Raw genomic sequence first — 22,712 nt, forward strand, 5'->3', positions numbered from 1 at the left:
CATACATATATATATATACATATATATATATATATATATATATATAACAACCAAACATGAAGATTTTTCTAAGTACCCCAACTTACTTGGGCCATATGATAAAAGCCCAAGTGTAATGGCCTCTATAAATTTACATCTATTTTAAAATATGAATAATTAAATATTATTAATAAATATAATTTTCAATCAAATCATTTAAAAATCTAATTAAAATTATTGAAAAGATCAAGGCGGTGGATTTGTTTTACTTAAAAACTCAATTTATAATCTATTTTCATATAAGAAAAAAATTCTTATAACGTAAAAAAATTAATTTCTCCTCTTAAAAAACTCCAAAATTAGTTAAAAAAATAAATAAAAAAACATCTCTCTCAATCTTGATCTCTTTGTTTTTTATTCTTTTCAAATTGAAAGCTCAAAAAAAATTTAATGTCATTTCTCTTAGCACATGGAATATTTTCATAATAAATTTGATTTTTTTTATAATAAAATTCAATCTAATATCAAGATTTTTTTTTTTACTAAAATAACAATGTAAAACGTAAATTAAAGCATGTTATCAATACCAAATCTCAAATTAACATAATATTTAAAGATAAAACTAAAAAAAATAATGAAAAAAAAAATGGAACCATGTTTTTTAAAATGATTTCTTTATTTGCAATCTTTGGTAAATAATAAAATTGAATTTCTCTAATTTTTTTTTAAATCAAGTATCAAGAAGATATTTTTTTAGACTGCAATAATCATATAAAAAGCAAATTATTAACGCAATAGTAATTTTTTTTTAAAAAATCAATGAATAAATAAATAAAAGTTATTAAATCTAAAAAACAAAAATAAATAAATAAAAATATTATGCGAATTTACATTAATGCATCCCCTCACAAACTGCAATGAAAAACCGATGCTTTTTAATTTTTATTCAATTAATAAATAATGCCTAATCCTTTGAATCTTCCAACAATACTTTCACTTTTAGCAATACTTTCACGGGAATGGTGAACCTCTAATCCCTCGTAATCCCTCATAGTTCTATTATTATATAATATTGTAAAATTGATCAATATTGATATTCATAAATGAGCATGGATAGATGTATCTAGCAATAACTTTTTTTTAAAAGCTTTTTTATTGGATACATATAAAGTAAAGATATGGAAAGCTAGTAACCACCTAAAATACATGTATATATGTTTACACATCTAGCACTCAGAGGAAAGGATGCGAATAATAATTAATGATTATTTAAAAAAAAAGAACTTATTAAATTTTTTTAACTCTGTTTGGGAAACAAAATAGAAATTGATTTGCTACCTCTAAATATTGCAATTAAAAATTAATATATAATTGAAGTGAAAATATCAAGTTTAAATTGAGAATGATAAAAAAATTGTTTATGTTGATATGTGCAGGTGGATCTGTGACAGAGAAGGTAAAGATATACCCATTTGCCTCATTGTTTAAACCCCATCCAGATAGATTTCCCGCTTCTGCAAGAGCTCCTCTCCACTTGTTGACCTTCTCCATTTCTTCCTTGAAGCGTTCTTCATGTTCATCAAAAGCTTTTGCATAACTCCCGGTCTGTTTTCGGACATCTGAAGGCTCCGTATCATAGAATATAGGAAGAACAACCTGGTCAATTTTTTGCCTGCACTCAAGAATCTTTACAAGTTCGTCAAGACACCATCTAGAGGAGGCGTAGTGTTTGGAGAAGACCACTATGGAAATCCTTGATCCTTCGATTGCCTTGAGAAGCTGTGGAGAGATTTCTTCTCCTCTAGGAAGTTCATTGTCATCCCTGAAAGTATGAATTCCGGCCTGGATTAAGGCGGTATAGAGATGATCCGTAAAGTTCTTGCGGGTATCTTTTCCTCTAAAACTTAGAAAAACATCATAGTTCCATCTATGTCTAGAGGATGAAGACGAAGAAGAGAACGGAGACTCAGAGCACAAGTAAGCCATAACTGGGACAGTTTTATCAATCTCTATAGCAAATTGGAAAGGAAGGTTGAAGAGTATGGATAGGAATGACGTTAATTTGCTTGTTTTTCTCTCACAAATTTGAAGTCCTTTGAAAAGATCATAGATATAATAATTGTGGAGGTTGATGAGAAGTTCATTGGAAATTGGGGTCGAGTAGGTCAGTGCAGCTGTGTTTGTCCCATAGCCCTTGGCTATAGAGATTCCCGTGTTAAATAACATTCTTTCAAGACCAGAAAGTCATAAAAAGTGGTAAAAAAAAGTTACATGCATATATATAATTATATATAATTGCATGTAGTCAAAACAGACGGAATGCTTGCTCCAAGTGCATACATATATATAATTGTGTAGGAAAATCCACACCTGTGCTTATCTATATTTTTGTAAAATTTTAGCTAAAATAACTACAAAATCATTTTAACTAAGTAGCTAAAAACAATAATCACATTCTCTTTAAAAAAAAAATTTAGGATTCTTTTTAATATTCAAGATATAAGAACAATCATAATTATTCAGCTAAACCATTAAAATTTAAAATAAAGGAGCAAATTTGAAACTTTAAAATAAAGAAACTTGAAAGCATACCAAATCACCTTCAGTGCTAATTTATACACTAATCTCACTAGATCTAGCATTAGTAACAGATGCCTCTAGAGAAGCTCCAGAGAGATTTCTTCTCCTCTAGGAAGTTCATTATCATCCCTAAAAGTATAAATTTCAGCCTGGATTAAGGCTGTATAGAGATGATTTGTAAAGTTTGTGAAGCCAACCACCTAAATCAAAAATGGTGGGAGAAGGTGTAGCCACCCTTTTACACCTTAGTCAAAAATTGTATGCACCAAATTGGTGCTATTTGCCTAATCCCTTATCTTTTGCATGGATACTTGCCTATAAATAGGTAATGCATCCAAGCATTATACACACCACAAGAGAGAAAGAAGAGAGGGTGAGGAGAGAGTAATCCTACAAAATTGTGAGGTATTCGTGAGATAGTAAATGAGGTGTTTTCTTCTAATAATAGAGAGAATTTTTATTGTTCTCCTATTATTAGAGAGAAGTTGTATTCCCACATTACTTAGTAAAATCCTTCTATACTTGCCTGTGGACGTAGGCCAATTGGGTGAACCACGTAAATTCTTGTGTGTTCCATTTCTCATTTTATCTTGTCCCTTACCTTTTATCTTGTCGGGTTTGCATGCCAGCATCCTAACAATGGTATTAGAGCCTTCTAGTTGGTGTTGTTAATACACAAAAATTATTCGTGTATACAGTTACTATTCACGTATACAACATTATTCACCTATACGGCACTATTCATTCATATGGTACTGTTCACATACATAACTGTTGGCATATATAGAAAGTCAGTGCGGTGATTAAATACAGTCTAAGAAGTTCTGTTTAAGGAGATTGGGCTTTAAGCGGGACCGTTTATGACCCCTCCAATCTTTCCTGGGAACTTACTTAGTGAAGTATTATTCATACGATACTATTTCTATATACGTTACAGATCTGTGAAACGGTGATAGCTGAATAGATCTTGGTGAATACAATGGCAGCAAAGTACGAGATTGAGAGGTTTAATGGGAGCAATTTCTCATTGTGGAAAATGAGAATCAAGGCAATCTTAAGGAAAGACAATTGCTTTGGCAGCAATTGGGGATCGACACGCGGAGATCACTGATGATGCAAAATAGAATGAGATGGATGGCAATGTTATTTAGTCTTCGATGATGTTGCAGTCACTATCTTGGAAGAAAAAAATAGGCGTAAAAACAAAGGAGATAGAAAGAGTTCAAACCAAGCAGAGGCGTTGTTGGTGACAAGAGGAAGATCAATGGAGCATGGCTCCAATGGGAGTCAAAGGCAGGGGAGGGCCAAATTAAGAAGTAAGAAGGTTGTGAAATGCTACAATTATGGCAAAAAGGGGCACTTCAAAAAGGATTGTTGGTTTAAAAAGGGTATAGAGAATACTGCAGAGTCATCAAAATCTCAAGAATGTGTTGCAAGCACCTCAGAAGATGAAGAGATTTTATATAGTGAAGCAGCAACAATCTCTACAGATAGAAAAGATCTCACTGGAGTATGTCTAATGGATTCAAGAGCAACATGCCATATGACTCCTAATCGAGATTGGTTCTATACATATAAACTCATCTCTGGAGGCAAAATGTTCATAGGTGATAATCATGCTTTAGAGATTGTCGGCATTGGCACCATCAAATTGAAGATGTATGATGGCTTAATTCGTACTATTTCAAAAGTGCGACATATGAAGAACTTAAAGAAGAATCTTTTATCTATAGGATAATTTGATAGTCTTGGCTATAAGATCCGAACAGAAAATGGAATCATGAAAATCATCAAAGAAGCGCTGGTGGTTTTAAAGGCAATAAAGATGTCGCACGTAAAAAAAAATCCACGCGGCGTTGGCTCCGATGATTTTTCATCGTATTATTTGATTTGATCTTGTTGGATTCGTTAGGAGTCGCCACCTAGTATTTAATTGAAGGTTACTAGGAAACCCGGTTGTACTGGTCTTGTCAGGGATTCGCGGGTAAGGGACCGGTTGTGGTTAGGAAAGGTATTAGCACCCCTAACGCACCCTACCTGAGGTAAGCTGCTTCATGGACTTGATGTGTTAAAGAAGTTTTAAAAATTTTATCTTTTCATCGGATTTTAGAAATACAACTTTCATACAAATTTGTACTTCTACACCATGATCCAATCAAAATATTAAATTCTTCTTTATTCTCTACAATTTTATCATAAATAAAAAGAAAACATTCATAAGACAAATACAAAAACACACACACATGCATTTTGAATTCTTTTTCTTTTTCTTTTTTCTTTTCTTTTCTTTTCCTCTTTTTTTTTACATCCACATTACAAATTATAAAAATCCAAAACTAACTAAAAATTACATTAAATTATGTAAAATTTACAATACAGTCCCTAAAACTCCAAAAATTGGAGTGAAGTCCTTTAATGGCCGTGCTCAACAGAGCCCGTGAACAGTGCCAAAGTGGGAACATTGGCGGCGCGTTCCCTCCCCGCGCCGCCGCGGCCGGAGGCGGCAGAACCAGTAGATCGGTCGTCTTCCTCTTCTCTGTCTTCCGGCGCCGGCGGTGGGTGTTGTGATTTGGGTTTTCAAATCGGAAACCATGACAGATTCTGGGCAAAACTTCCGACGACCATTACTCATCAACCATTGAGACAATAACAAATCCCAACGGTGAAATGATAAACCAACATCTCATGCAGCATATATCCAAATATCAGTCGGAGTTAACGGTTGGATCTCCCTAGATCGGAGTTAGACCGAAACTGACCCGAGATTGGCGAGCCACTGTTGAACACGCATAACACCTTTTTGGATGGGTTGCATCTCATCTCCACCGTTCAGAATGTGCAATACACCCATACGCACCACATATCCAAAACTCATGTTGATCCAACTGTGAATCATGGAGAAATAGGCCGGCGGCTCTAACTATTCCGAGAGGGGTTTGTCCAGAAATATTCAAATGATAATATTTCTCTCCTGGTTTCAAATATGAATGATCGCTCCAGTCAGAATGTAGAAAATATAGGGACGCACAACATACCCAAATTTCACGTTGATCCAACGGTAGACGAGAAAGAAATCGTCCGGCGAAACTGACAGGTTTGAGGGGGTGAGGGAGGCGGCGGCTCTTAGAGAAAAATGTTAGAGTTTTTTGTGTTTTAGGGTTTCTTTTCTCCTTTTTTTTGTCAAAATTGCCCCCCCTTTGCTTTGTGTTAAAGGTTGCTATTTATAAGCAAAATGTTGCATGAATTTCAAAATTGGTCCCTCAATTTTATTTTTTGTAAATTTTGATTTTTTTGATTTTTTTGTATTTTTTTGAAAACAAGCAATATCAACATCGACTCAATGAGGAAGATCAATGATTTTAAAAATAACGCGTTAAAAGTTGAACGCGTTTCAAATATCTTTGAAAATTTAAATTCTTATGAGATGATGTTGAAAATGCTAAAAATGATGCAAATATATTTAAAAAATGTATTTTTTGGATTTTCATTGTTTTTTCTCTTTTTTTAAATTTTTCTAAAAATTTATCAAAACATGGATAAAAATTGGGGAATAACCCAAAATTGGGTTATGACAAAAGACAGTTGCAAATATATTTGCATTAATAGGAGAAACACATCATGAGGCAGAAGTGTCAATCGCATCAGCCAGTCCTGCAGAAGAGAAGACAATGATGTGGCATCAAAACTAGGTCACATGTCAGAAAAATATTTAAAGGTTCTCTCTGATCAAAAGTTACTCCCTAGGCTTACAAAGGTTACTTTACCTTTTTGTGAGCACTGTGTTACAAGTAAACAGCATAGGTTGAAGTTTGGCACATCAACAACTAAGAGCAAATGCATCTTAGACCTGATTCACTCTAATGTTTAGCAAACACCAGTTGTATCCTTGGGAGGAGCAAGATACTTTGTATCATTCATAAATGACTTCTCTAGGAGATGTTGGGTGTATCCAATTAGAAGAAAGGCAGATGTGCTTACAGTCTTTAAAACTTTCAAAGCGCGGGTGGAACTTGAATCTGAAAAGAAGATCAAGTGTTTGAGGACTGATAATAGAGGAGAATATACCAGTGATGAATTTGATAACTTCTGTTAATATGAAGCTATCAAAAGGCAGTTCACAACGACATATACTCCACAACAAAATGGAGTGGCAGAGCGGATGAACATAATAGCATTCTAAAGAAGACTACATCAGTTCATGTGGAAAATACTCAGAATTATGCTTCTTCTGAAGTTGTACCAGAGCATGAAGAGCAAGAACAAATAGAGTTTGAAACTCCTGAAGTTCGGCGGCTGACTCATGAAAGAAGACCACCAGCTTGACACTTAGAATATGTTACTGAAAGTAACATTGCATACTATCTTCTAATAGAGGATGGAGAGCCATCAACTTTCCATGAGGCTATCAAAAGCACAGATGTGTCTATGTGGATGACAGCAATGCAAGAGGAGATTGAAGCTCTGCGCAAGAATAATACTTGGGATCTTGTTCCACTACCACAACGAAGAAAGGCCATTGGCAACAAATGGGTTTACAAGATAAAACGTGATGACAATGATCAAGTGGAGCGGTATCGTGTGAGATTGGTGGTGAAAAGATATGCTTAGAAAGAAGAAATAGACTTCAATGAGATATTTTCTCCAACGGTACAACTTACGACAATCAGAGTAGTCTTGGAAATATGTGCTATATTTGATCTTCACTTGGAGCAGTTAGATGTGAAAACTGCATTTCTTCATAGAGAACTTGAAGAAGAAATTTATATGCTTCAACCAGAGGGTTTTGCTAAAACAGGCAAGGAGAACTTGGTTTGTCGGTTGAACAAATCTCTATGCGATCTCAAACAAGCGCTGAGGTGTTGGTATAAGAGATTTGATTCCTTTATAATTAGCCTTGGGTACAACAGACTCAGTTCAGACCATTGTACGTATTACAAGGCGTTTGAAGAAGATTTCATCATTTTGTTGTTATACGTGGATGACATGTTAGTGATAGGCCCCAACAAAGATTGAGTCCAAGAATTGAAGGCACAATTGGCTAGGGAGTTTGATATGAAGGACTTGGGACCAACAAACAAGATTATAGGGATGCAAATTTACCGAGACAGAAGTAAGAGGAAGATTTGGCTATCTCAGAAGAATTATTTGAAGAAGATCTTGCGATGCTTCAACATGCAAGATTGCAAGCCAATTTCCACCTCACTTCCTATTAACTTCAAATTATCCTCAAGTATGTCTCCTAATAATGAAGCAGAGAGGATGGAGATGTCTCGAGTACCGTATGCATCATCAGTGGGAAGTTTAATGTTTGCCATGATATGTACAAGACCAGACATTGCACAAACAATGAGAACAGGTAGTCGATACATGATAAATCCTGGTAGAGAGCATTGGAATACTATTAAGAGGATCTTGAGATACATCAAGGGTACCTCAGATGTTGCATTATGTTATGGAGGATTAGAATTTACTATCAGAGGTTATGTTGATTTAGATTTTGCTAGTGACCTTGAGAAAAGGAAGTCCACTACAGGTTATGTGTTCATAATTGCAAGAGGAGTTGTGAGCTGGGTTTCTAAACTTCAGACTGTTGTAGCGTTATCCACAACAGAAGCTAAGTACATCGCAGCTACACAAGCTTGTAAAGAAGCAATATGGATGAAGAAACTCATGGAGGAGCTCGAGCACAAACAAGAGAATATTCTTTTGTATTGTAATAGTTAAAGTGCCTTCCATATTGCAAGGAATACAGCGTTTCATTCAAGAACAAAACACATAGATGTTCAGTATCACTTTGTTCGCGAAGTGGTGGAAAATGGAAGTGTGGATTTTCAGAAGATTCACACAAAGGAAAACCCAGCAGATGCTTTAACCAAACCGATCAACATTGATAATTATATATGGTGCAAATCCTCTTACGGCCTAGCAGAAACGTAAGCAGCATGAAGATAACAAGTATAAAAATGATAGAAGAAGCACAAATGATCAAGTGTGAAGATTTGATTAAATCATCAAAGTCTTCAAGTGGGAGAATGTGAAGCCAACCACCTAAGTAAAAAATGGTGGGAGAAGGTGTAGCCACCCTTTTACACTTTAGTCAAAAATGGTGGGAGAAGGTGTAACCATGCTTTTACACCTTAGTCAAAAATTGTATGCACCAAATTGGTGTTATTTGCCTAACCCCTTGTCTTTTGCATGGATACTTGCCTATAAATAGGCAATGCATCCAAGTATTATACACACCACAAGAGAGAAAGAAGAGAGGGTGAGGAGAGAGTAATCCCACAAAATTATGAGGTATTTGTGAGATAGTAAGTGCGGTGTTTTCTCCTAATAATAGAGAGAATTTTTGTTGTTCTCCTATTATTAGAAGAACCAGAATACATATGCAGAAACCAAGGATCTGCAGAGGACAGAGAACCAACTGACTTATAACCAAGAAATACAAGAACATTGAAAAAACAAAAATAAAAACCATGCCATTATTTCTTCAGTGCAAGAAAACTCCTCTTTAGTAGTATCGTTAAAGATCGCATTAGTAGCTCCTGAAAAGACAAAAAGTCCTGCCAATATATCCTCCTGAGTTCCATAAAACATCCAACTTTATAAGAAAACTTTTGTATCCTCTATATCATTATAACAATCATATCATAATTCCCGTTGCATCTCTCTGTGCATCCATAATGATAGATCTGCATTGAACCTTCAGCAGCACTTTCATAGAATGGTTTAGAAAACTCCTCTTTAGTAGTATCGTTAAAGATCGCATTAGTAGCTCCTGAAAAGACAAAAAGTCCTGCCAATATATCCTCCTGAGTTCCATAAAACATCCAACTTTATAAGAAAACTTTTGTATCCTCTATATCATTATAACAATCATATCATAATTCCCGTTGCATCTCTCTGTGCATCCATAATGATAGATCTGCATTGAACCTTCAGCAGCACTTTCATAGCATATACATACTTCAAATGTCTAAAAGCTTGATAAATCATGAAGTAATAGATAAGTTGAAATTAAATGGTCACCTTCAAAACCTATTAAAATAGGACGTGAAGATAAAGTTAGCATGACAAAGTTGAGGCAAAGGTTGCCGGTGCAGTTTAATGTTATTTGTTACACTCTTCATGTTTTTGTTATCAAATATGATGTTGAATTTGAATTTTATCTAAAAAACTTAATTTTTGTGATGAATGATTCGTTATCAACTTTATACGTTATTTTTTAATTCAATATAAAATTAGTAGTTTTAACATTTGATACAATAAAAAATGACTTCGAATGCATATGATCAAGTTGATATATATGGTCTTTAATTAAGATATATGTTTCACAGTAGTTTACCCCATTAGTCTTGCAGTAATCTCGCACCCACATGGCAATTAAAAAATCTCTTAAGCAACATCTTAATTAAAGACCATATATATCAACTTGCTCAGATGGAATTCTACGTTATTTATCCAGATGAGTTGGCGGAAAGTTATTTTCACAATTTTTTAATAAACCTATTAGTCTCATGATGGATGTGATGGATTTAAAAAATTCAAGGAAGCAAAAGGCGAGCCATGCATGCAGTTGACAATTTTTTAATAGCTCTATGTCCACCAGGAATTTTCTCAAGCATTTGCTGTGCACAGATTGAAAGGTTAATAAAGCTGACGGAAACCACTCATCGGATCAATCCTTTACTCTTCAAAAAGAAATGAAGCATTAAAATTTTACTTATAAAAAATGACGTAGATAAAAAAAATAAAATAGCAACCACAAGAACATATAAATGAAAAAGATGTTCTCAAAAACCTTTATTTGAATAGTTTATTACTAAATTACCTCGCTGAAATACAAATTAAACAACACTATTTATATTAATACCATATTTATCTTGAAAAGGAAAAAAATCATAATAAATAATTATATTTCTTATAAAGATTCCTAATTAAATTGAAAAAAATAAAATTACCAAGTAAAATATTTGATTTTCTTAACTAAATAAAAAAACATAAAAAAAATATTCTTTTAAAGTAAATACAAATAAAATTATCCACAGAAATAAATAATTTGTCGTAAAAATAATCTTGCATCAATGTCCTTAGATTGAAGATAACTTGTTTTTGTGTTCAAATTATTTTTTATTTGATCTTTTATGTATCAAATCTACATTTATGATAGCTCTAAACATCTAATGGAAAGGATAAACATAATCTAAATTGATAATTTTGATGTTTTCCTTGTAGTCAATCCTCTAATTTATCAATGAAAACTTTATTGATGACATCATCAATTATATTATTGTTATTTTTTATATTATTATTATGAGCATAATGATGGAGAATCTCAAAACATTATAAACTGCATCATGAAAACTTCTATGATATTTATCTCAATTAAAAAGGTGTCTCCTCTACTTTTGCCCTTTGTAATAAGTTTGCAAAGATGTGATGAATTTGTTATGAGTCTCCACACGATTTCCTAGGGTTATAATATTCGGTTATAACATTTGCCTCTGTAATCTATCTTTTTATGTTTTATATTAATAGTTTCTAAATAGATTTATGTTTTATATTAATAGTTTCTAAATATCTCTTTCCCAAGAGAGTACCTTTTTATTTTCTCTTATAAAAGCCTTGAATCGGGCTTTAATAACTCTAATACCAACGGTTGCAAATGGAATCAACAAAAAAAAATAAAAAATAGCAAACATAAAAAAAAAGAGACACAAATCTTCCAAAAAGGGTGTCCACTAAAACCCTTATTTAAATATTTTATTATCAAATTTTCATCTTTATAGTAGTTTGCTAATAAAGAAATATTAAACATTATGTATATTATTATGCCCAATTACAATTAGAAAATTCTTAAACTTGCATGCTAATGGGGTCAACTACAATAAAACATCCTAGTTAAAGACCATATATAATCAACTTGCTCAAATGCAATTGGTTATTATTTTCACACGCCGGTTGGTAGAAAGTTGTTTTCACTATTTGTTTTTCATAGCCCTCCTAGTCTCTATGACTTTGTGAGGAATTTCTAAGTCGAGAAAGCAAGACGCAAGTTGTGCACGGTGTCCACATGTGGCGAGCAGTGCCAATTGGGCTCTGTTGACTGGAGTTGTCGTCCATCAATATGTAAGTTTTCTGATAGAATAATTCCAAGGATATAAAAGATTGAGAATAGACTACCAATCACAAGGTTTAATCTTGAATGGAAACTAGACTCAACTACCTCAAAGGCCGCCAGGCATTTTATTACGAGGATATATACAGCAACTCTTGTCTTGTGTCCTTCTCTAAGCTTTTTTGCTGCGCCCTTTTCTCACGATCACGTGCCTGCCCTCGGCACTAATGAGTATCCGTGTAATGTGATAAGTTGCTTTTTAAAAGTAGTTGTTAATTAAAAATATATTCAAATAATAATTCTTATATTTTTTTAATAATTAATATTAACATATTAAAAAAAACTTGTTTTTTATGCTCCAGTTCCCATCCCCAAACCTTGTTTTGTTTTTTATTGCTTTGTTAATTGTTATATAGGGTGGCATCATACGGGCCTCACGTGGGTGCAAATAAATCCAGTCAAAATATTGTTTTAGTGACAAAACTCAAGAAGTTTGTGACTTGCAACAAGTTTAAAATTAAAAATAATTTTAATAATAAATTAAATGATATTTTTATATAATATCAAGATAAAAAAACATTTGATATACATGGATTAAGTTAGGCTGATATGTGAAACTCACATTTATAACCTTTAAAAAAAATTAAAAACTAAGTTTAATCTTAAATTAAATTAATAATGGAGAATGAAATTAATAAACAATAATATTTAATTAAAAAAATAAAGTGAATTTGAGTGAACCGCAAACTCATGACAAAAATCATGCATGTTATTAGATGATTTAGTTTTTCAATTATGATTAGTAAATGAACTATTATTTTGTGTTTTTTTTAATATATATTCAAATCAAGAACTTGCAGTAAAATAAAATGATTAGTAAATGAACTATTGTTTTGTGTTTCTTTTTTAATATATATTCAAATCAAGAACTTGCAGTAAAATAAAGGAAATAATTATAAGCAAAAGGAAATTGAAAACTGAAATAAATAATTTTCATTGTAAATCCTATGTTTTGATGAGCAAGGAGAGTGTAATATTGTAAGTATCTAAAAAATTGAGTTTTGCTACATGATTGGTGTGTTTTCCAACTCATTAGAATTTATATACGAGATTATAATTTTATTTACAAGAATAAAAAAATAATTAAATTGGATTTTTCTGTAACCATCCTCTTTACATGCATGTATGTACCAAGGGATTGAGCTTTATTACTCATTTCAACAATGTTAAGTCGTAAAAACTATGATAAATTTTTATTAACAATTATATTGAGGATAATATAAGTGCGCGTATTTTATGGTAACGGTGTGTGCAATTTCAATCCATCTCATGCTACAACGCAGTGTAACGTTTTCACTGCTTATTATTCCTCCAAAAAACTTTTATATATAGTGTTCTGTACTGAAATTTTATTAGTTATTTAATGTGATTCATTTTAAAAAAATATATATATATTTATTATTTTTAATAAATCATAAATTTATTTATTTTTCTCTTAATTTTTATACATTTATTTTTATAAAATAAATTCCATGAAACAACTAATACGGTATTATTTTCAATAAATATGATATAAGACACATTTGATGTTTTCTTTATAGGACCATTGAAAGCTTTTCTAAGAGTCGCATGGTAGTTCCTGTTAGCCCTTTTTAGACGAAAATATGGGATTTAGAGTAATTGTAGAGGATTATTTTTATGTAAGTTTGGTTAAATTTGATGGACGTTTAGCGTATTAAATATACTTGTAAAGAAGGCTATCAAATGAGCTTTAACTGGGTAAAAGAAAAGGACAATGAACAGTAACCAAACAACGCGTCGTCTAGTACTATTTTTTTGTTATAAAATGGTGTTGTTTTGGACTGAAATAGGGATTTTTACAAAATTTTAGTTGAGTCTTCTTTTTTTTGGTTGCTTTCAATTGAACCTCTAATTTACCCTGAACTTTTGATTTAATGTAATGAAGCCCCTTTTGAATTTCAATTGGAACCCTGAAGTTACATGCCTTTTATAATATGGCCCTTAGTCTTGTAATTTGTCAATTTAACCCCTAATTAATCATTAAACTTTTAATTTCTTTGATTTATCCCTTGATTTTTCTCAATTAAGCCCCTAAAGTGTAGCGCCTCTTGCAGATCGGTCCTTGGATGCGAATTTTTTTCAATTGCCTCCCAGTTTGCTTGTTGAAGGCTGCTATTTATACGCAAAATGTTGCTTGGTTTCTAAAATTGGTCCCTTAATGTTTTTTTGTCAAATTTTGATTTTTTTTATTTTTTTTATTTTTCAAAAATAAGCAATATCAACATTGACTCAATGAGGAAAATCAATAATTTTAAAAATGACATGTTAAAAGTTGAACGCATTCCAAATATCTTTAAAAATTTATATTCTTTTGAGATGATGTTGAAAATACTAAAAACGATACAAATATATTTAAAAATATTTTTTTTTATTTTTGTTGTTTTTCTCTATTTTTTTTGGATTTTTTAAAAAATTTATCAAAACATGGATAAAAAATTAGGGAATAACCTAAAATTGAATTATTATAATTGCCCCCTCTTTACAATGCTTACGATTAAAAGTCTTGTAAGAGACTTAAGATAGTAAGCATTGTAAAGAAAAAAAATGAGATGATGGACTCATCATAGAAATGATGGATCCTTTTGAGGGCTAGAAAGCGTACTTAAAGTAAGGATTTTTCTTCTGAAAATTCCAAGATTTTGAAATGGTTGAATTGCTATAGGTGACCTAACTTGGAAAAATTTAAAATGTTTTTTAAGGTGGTCTTATTGTAATAGGTGACCTACTTAGGTGAAAAACACGAACATGTTTCAAAGTGGTGAAAAATACAAAGATTTTTCAAAGAGGTGAAAAATACAGAGATTTTTCAAAGTAGTGAGAAATATGAAGATTTCTCAAAATGCTGAAAAATACAAAGATTTTTCAAAGTGGTGAAAAATACAAAGATTTAAAAAATTGAGTTTCAATAGATGATTGGTGTGTTTTCCAACTCATTAGAATTTGTATATGACATTATAATTTTTATTTTTATTTTTTATAGGGTTATCTTAATCTCATAATTTAGACCACTGGTTTCACTACTATAAAATCTATGAAGACAAACAAAACCATCAATGAAAAAAAATCTGTTAATATTTTAGGGTGATATTTACCGACTAAATTAATTTCATTGTCAAATTTATTGGTATTTATCAATATAAATATTTAATTGATAAATACTGAGGGAATTCCAGTCAGAATAAAAAGAGTTTTAAAAAAGAGAAAGTTTGATGACATGTAATTTTTTATGGTGCTTTTACTAGCGGAATTACAGATGAATTCAAACAACCAAAACCATATAATGACAAATCTTTCATATCGATAGAATTACTGATGGATTGATAAAGAAAAACAATTCATCGATATTTTTATTTGTAATAGTTAATAAATGAATTAGTTGTTTACCTTTTCTTCCTCTATTTCTCCTTCTTTCCCTCTGCAGCTAAACCCCCTTCCCTGTAATGTGTAACTAATAAACAAACCCCCCTTCCCCCAACATCTCATCTCATTTAACACTTATCCTTCCTTAACTTTTCCAGTCATAATAGCATTTTTATTAAGGATTTTTCATTTTAAATAAGTAAATCTACCTTTATTTAATTTGAACACAATTTTGAAATGCCAATTTTTTTATTGTATAATTTTTTAGTATATATATATTTTATTTGGGTGTTTACTTTTCTTATTGTTTTTTTTTCAAACAAACTTATTGTACGCATACATGTTTATATACATGTTATGGTTTGTTTTAGATTTTATAAAATTATATTTGTTTGTAAATTATTGAAACTTATGTTAAATTACCAACTTAGGAGTGTTATGATGATATAAATAATGGCTTGTTTAATAGGTCTATTTTATATTTTGTTAATTTTATTATCAAGTTGTAATTTCTATAAATTAATGGGTACAAATTTGTATGTACATAAATAATTGATAATGAATTAAGAGAATTATGGATGATCGTTTATAAATGTATTGAAATTTAGCTAAGGATTATGAATTATGGATTAAGGCGGTATAGAGATGATCCGTAAAGTTCTTGCGGTTATCTTTTCCTCTAAAACTTAGAAAAACATCATAGTTCCATCTATGTCTAGAGAATGAAGACGAAGAAGAGAACGGAGACTCAGAGCACATGTAAGCCATAGCTGGGACAGTTTTATCAATCTCTATAGCAAATTGGAAAGGTAGGTTGAAGAGTATGGATAGGAGTGACGTTACTTTGCTTGTTTTTCTCTCACAAATTTGAAGTCCTTTGCAAAGATGATATATATAAATAATTGTGGAAGTTGATGAGAAGTTTAGTGGAAATTGGGGTCGTGTAGGTCAGTGCAGCTGTGCTTGTCCCATAGCCCTTGGCTATAGAGATTCCCGTGTTAAATAACATTCTTTCAAGACCATAAAGTCATAAAAAGTGGTATAAAGAAGTTACATACATATATATAATTGCATGTAGTCAAATATTTCAGACTGAATGCTTGCTCCAAGTGCATACATATATATAATTGTGTAGGAAAATCCACACCTGTGCTTATCTATATTTTTGTAAAATTTTAGCTAAAATAACTACAAAATCGTTTTAACTAAGTAGCTAAAAACAATAATCACATTCTCTTAAAAAAAAATATTTCAGGATTATTTTTAATTTTCAAGATATAAGAACAATCATAATTACTCAACTAAACTATTGAGATTTAAAGTAAAGGAGAGCAAATCTGAAACTTGAAAGCATACCAAATCACCTTCAGTGCTAATTATACACTGTACACTGATCTCACTAGATTTAGCATTAGTAATAGATGCCCCTAGAGAAGCTGTGGAGAGATTTCTTCTCCTCTAGATATTTATTAATGAACCAGTTTACGAGGTAAGCTGGAATTCACTAACAATAAGGGAGTTAGAAAGAAGATGAGCATTAACAAGCTCATATAAGCAATAACACTTCAGTTACTATAACTTGGTAAAATGCCTAAAAACCTCTAATGAAATTATTTTTTATTTATATAAAGTTATTATTCCGAGCTTTGAATCAAAGTGCAAGATGGTGAAGAATAAGTTGAAACAACCATGATGGGCTCCAGATAAGATGGTAGTGCTTCTATCGAGGGGAGATTTCCCTTCCTGTCTCTATCTGCAATTAATAAGCGTTTACAATTTGACTTTTGTTTGAATATTTTTAGCAAAAGAAAAGAAACGTGCAATTCTCAGATTCGTGACCTTTAGCAAAATCCTGCCAATGAGATTTTTTTTTATTTTTTAATTGATTAATTTGATTTTTTTCGATTTGCCCTCGCATTTTCACTTTGATATTTAGATTTTAATTTCTTACAATTATAACTTAAAAGTTTTTAAATTTTTATTTTTATTTTTATAGTTTATTTAATTTATGAATTTTAATATTTTTTCAACTAAACTCTTAATTTCCTGAATTAAACTATGTTTAAGTTTAATTAAATCTATAAACATATCAATTTATAGATTAAACCTCCAATTTTCCTTAATTAAACTATATACAAGCTTATACAAGCTTAGTTAAGTCTCCAAACATACCAATTCATCAATTAAGCTTCCGATATTATTAATTAAATAAATTCTATATTTAAATAAGTTTCTAAATTTATTAATTCTTCAAATTTATAGCAAAAATGAACCTTCAATTTATAATTCCTTCATTATTAATCATCAAAAGCTTATCATTTGTGTTGTCTTGACTCAAATCATAATTTTTTTTTTCATTTCATTTTTTTTTTAATTTTGAAAAAATTAAAATTAAAATTAAAAAAATTAAAAATTAGATTTGACACTAATTATAGTGAAATTTTATTCTCATCTCTTATATATGTAGCTGTAACTAAGCAACATAGAATATCTAGCATTGTGTGATTGTTTTTAATATATTTGTTGTGATATTCTTTATATGTATATGTTCTATCCCCAAAAATCTAGTAGCGGAGCTCTATCTTCGTAATTTGTGGTTGATTTATAAAAATCATTATATCTTTATCAACGCATAGTATTGAAAAATTTTATGTACCCGTTAATATTGTTCCATGAACTAGTTAAGACGAGTGTAGTTCTTTCCCATCACATGTTAAAGCATGCTCTTGACGCCGAAAAAAAATAAAAAATAAAAAGTAAAAATAAAAACTGTTAGTAATGATGGATGAAACATAAGAAATGTAATTAAGATGATAGAGGAGGATAATTAGTAGTGTTATAAAAAATAAGTTAGAAAATATTTTTTAGTATTTGATTATGTTATAGAAAATGAATTAAAAAATAATTTATTAATATTTTTTTCTAGTTTATTAAAATAATAAGGAATAAATTTTACAAATTAAAAAGTTGAATGAGAATGTGAATGAGAAAAAAAATCTAATTTCATAAATTATCTTAAATAAAATAAATAAAAATAAAAATAATAAAGATTAAATTTAACAGATGAAAAAAATTAAAAGATAAGAAATTAAAATAATAATAATAAATTCATAAAATATTTCAAATAAAATAAATAACAATCAAAAGAATAAGAACCAAGTTTGATAGATAAAAATTTTTAATTAAAAAAATAATAAAAAATAAAAATAAAAATCATAAAAATAAGGACCAAAGTTAATATAAAAATCAAATTAAATTAAAGTATAAGAGGTGAAATTGAAAAAAAAAAAGATTTTTAAAAAATATATTGCAATAAAAAATTTGATGATCAAATCTGTTATAATATGCAAATAATATGATATATTACTAATGTTTTTACAACTTCTGAAAAATATTTTTCTTTTAAAATAAAAAAACAGTTTTCTAAAAACTAAGTCAAATTTTTTGACTAAAAAATATTTTTTATTGATAAATTTTCTAATAATAAATAAATATAAAATAATTTAAAAAATAATTTTTAAAAAATTACTTTTCATCGTAAAATAAAGTCCTTAATACCTATCCAACTTTTTTGATAGGATGTAGTATAATGAGAAGTAGTGGCTAAAAAAGATCGAAAAAGATCGTATGTGATTTGTTGATTAACCTTGAATCATTGCATGTGACTAACTTTTTGACAAACAAGATCTATCTAAAGCATTGGCTCCACATTTTGTGTATGAAAATCTACTATCTATTAGAGTTGAAATTGATGATAATGGTCAGGTCTTATTATTGTTATGTTCTTTGTCTCTTGTTTGTCATAACCTTAGAAAGACTTTACTAAAATATCACATCGTATGCCAAAGAAAATGGATAAAACAAGGAACCTCCAACAAAGTAGACTAATTTTACTTAATCTTGTAGTATTAATTTGGTTTTGTATGAATTATCTTTTACACAGGATAGAGGGGTGGTGGTGACCCTTCATATTTTCTTGTCGTTACTAGGGCTAGTTTTGATGAGTCTATCTTCGTATTTTTTGTCATTTGCTACCATGCAAGATTTGGTGTAAGCTTGATGTCAACACTACATTTCTAAAATAGAAATTAGAGAAAAATATCTATATTTATTAGCCCATGTGTTTTATGATTAATGATAAGGAAAATTATGTATGTCCATAAATTAAGATATGATTTTTATGTATAGTCATAAAGTTATATATCTTGCTAGAAATAAGATACTTTTATGAGAAAAAATTACATTTATTAATTTCAGGTATCATTTTATTTTGGATATTTTTGTGTTAAAGATTTGAACCACATCTCTGTTGTTATTGTAAAAAATCATTTAAAGCCAAAAGAACTAGGCTTTTTAAGGTATTCTATATAGGAACAATTTATTGTGTTATGAAAATTTAATTTGTTTGAAATTTATATTGAGAGTTAAGTAAAATTGTATTATTCTAGTTGTAATCAAAATTTATCCTATAGAGAGATATAAACAAATCTCATAAAGAAATTGCTAGATTTTTTATCTGTTTCCTGTGTGATATATTGTATATTCATGTGTGATCCTAAGTTGATGAATTATATTGATGTAAGATAATTATGAATTTGACAATAAATTCATAAGATAAATAAGAGTGTATGAATCTACATTACAACAATTAATATACAAAGTAATGAGCTCTTACCATTTCCTTGGAGTGTACATTGTATGCATCTTTGGGAAGCCAAATCCTGCTGCAATTTCCAGGATGGTTACGCGACCTTTGACGAATAATCTCCCTTCCCATCTTTCGTAATATATCATGCATACTTAACCTATTCTGATTCTCGGTGTCAATTGTTATAAGAGACCTTCCAATGAGAGTTCTGAAAGCTACTTCTGGATGGCAATCGTAACGAGCACCAACTATATCCGCTACATATTCTTTGTCTCTACCAACAAAAAAGCACGCGATATCAAGGAATATCTCGCTTGTATCCACATTCAGTGCATCAAAACTTACTCTAAGCTTCCCTTGAATATCATCATGCGGAGTATTTTGCCAATGGGCAATCGATATTGCCCATTCAGCTTTGTCTCTTGTGAACAAATGAGAACCCAAAATTTGTAGAGCCAAAGGAAGTCCTTTGCAGTAGTCCACTACCTTTTCTGAAAGCTCCTCATAATCCTTTGCTGGATGGGTTTCCCTAAAAGCATGCAATCTGAAAAGCTGCTGAGACTGATTTCGATCCAATTCTTGAGCATGATACATTCCATCTACCCCCACTTCTGTTAGCAGATCCTTATTCTTAGTTACAACAATTATTATACTTCCGGCACCAAACCAACATCTCTCTCCCATCAATGCCTCCAGTTGTTCCCTTTTGTCCACATCGTCAAAAACAACAAGGATTTTCTTACGATGAAGTCGTTCTTTGATCAAATTCATTCCTTCATAAACATTACTGACCTTCCAAACATATGGTTTCAGAATATCATGAAGAAGGCGCTCTTGTAATTCAACCAGACCATTCGGCTTATCTGATATTTCCTTGACATCCGAAAGAAAACTGCTTCCCTCAAATCCAAAATAAAGTTTGTTAAACACAGCTTTTGCTATTGTTGTCTTGCCTATTCCAGCTATCCCATGTATTCCCACCATGCCAACATCAGGTTTTGCACCTTTTAGCAAAGAAATAATTCCCTGAACTCTGGAATAAATACCTACTGGGTGTTTGGCTACGTGCAAGGTTTTGTTTCCCAGTTTACAAGCTACATCACGGACAATGCTTTTGATGAATTCCGCTTCATATCTGTTCATGGAGAAAGAGAGACAACAATGGCGTATAGGTTGTCAGTTATTAATCCAGAATTTTCAAGCCCATGCCTCTCTAGAACTATCAAGGAAGTGCATCTTCAAAATCTAGCTCATCCATCTCTAGAATTCTCTTCAAAAAAATAAAGTCATCCTTTCTTGTAAATGATATTCTATTAGAAGTCTCTAGGCTATCAAACAGACCTAGCAGCCCATATATCCATGCTGCCACTTTCTTGTAAGAAGGATTGAAAGGGTGTAAAATTGCTTTTTAAATATTGTTTTTTTAAAATGTATTAAAATAATTTTTTTTTGTTTTTAAATTTTTTTTTTAATACTATCAAATTAAACGTTCCAAAAAAATTTAAAAAACTTACATTTTGACGAAAAAATATTATAAATTAGTTGGTGTTCAACCATCACTCAGAGTAAACAAGCAAGCAATTTTATACATGAAAAAGTTTGCGCGGTGTGTGTGAAGAGAGAGTGGTGTGAGTGAGTAGAGAAAGATATGTGTGTGCAAGTGAGATTGAGTGAAAAATACGCGAAGTGTGAGCGGTGAGTGTGTGATGTGATAATATTAAAGAGAGCGTCACATTAGTTGGTGTTTAAGTATTAATATTTTGTACAAAATTCTTTTATTGAATATAATTAAGTTATTCTGTTAATTTATCACTATTTATCAGCTTTTGCTCAAAATTTTAATTTATCACTATTAGTTTTTTTTTAATATACATCCAACATTAGTGTTTTGGTTTTTTTAATATACATCCAACATTAGTTAAATGCTAAAAATTAGTCAATATGACATAGTAGGTTGATCAAAATTTAAAAAATTAAAATAATATCAAGATGTTGTTAATTGATTTTTTGGTAGCAATTTCCTTTCTAATTATGAATTCAAACGTTGGAGTAACTAGTCAATTTTAAAATTTTATATTCTAATTACCTTAAATTTTAATTATATCATGTAAGAATTAATTTAATGTTCTCAAATTTTAAATTTTAAATTATATCATGTAAGAATTAATTTAATGTGACATAGATAACTTAGTAAAAATAACATAAATAATTGGTTAAAATATAATTTAATATAAAAACAATATTTTTTAAAAAATATTAAGATAATAAAATATTAAATTCATTTAAGTCGATTTGCCACACTCATCAACCAAATCATAAGCCCAAATGCATTTAATAAATTCATTTTAAATCATTTTTTTAATTACATGTTAATAAAGATAAAGGATGTAGTAAAGTAATTGAATTAAAAAAACAAAACAAAACAATTATAATAGATTGCAAAAAATAAAAAAATAAAAAACAAATAAACTTGGTAATATTACAAAAATATTTCTACTATCTTATTCCAAAATAAAATTTAATAAAATAATATCTAAAATATAATTTTAATTAATTTTTTTTAAAAAATTATATATATATATATATACACACATATATAACAACCAAACACGAAACACGAAGATTTTTCTAGGTACCTCAGCTTACTTGGGCCATATGATAAAAGCCGAAGTGTAATGGCCTCCATAAATTTACATCTATTTCAAAATATAAACAGTTAAATATTATTAATAAATATAATTTTTAATCGAATCATTTAAAAATCTAATTGAAATTGTTGAAAAGATCAAGCGGTGCATTTGTTTTACTTAAAAACTCAATTTATAATCTATTTTCATATAAGGAAAAATTCTTATAACCTAAAAAAATTAATTTTTTCTCTTAAAACACTCCAAAATTAGTTAAAAAAATAAATAGAAAAACATCTCTCTCAATCTTGATCTCTTT

General features: G+C 30.2%; 1 protein-coding gene across 1 annotated transcript in view; it reads right to left on the bottom strand.

Moving 5' to 3' along the window:
• Window positions 1–21,208, bottom strand: part of LOC105108605 (TMV resistance protein N-like) — a 27,195-nt gene extending 5,987 nt beyond the window's left edge. The window contains exon 1 of the mRNA XM_011002965.1: window positions 19,794–21,208. Coding sequence (XP_011001267.1) covers window positions 19,794–20,909 — 1,116 coding nt within the window. The 5' untranslated portion in view covers window positions 20,910–21,208. The remainder of the gene's footprint in view (window positions 1–19,793) is intronic.
• Window positions 21,209–22,712: the final 1,504 nt, after the last annotated feature.

The sequence above is a fragment of the Populus euphratica genome, unplaced genomic scaffold (assembly GCF_000495115.2).
Source record: "Populus euphratica unplaced genomic scaffold, PopEup_1.0 scaffold196.1, whole genome shotgun sequence".
Lineage (NCBI taxonomy): Eukaryota > Viridiplantae > Streptophyta > Magnoliopsida > Malpighiales > Salicaceae > Populus > Populus euphratica.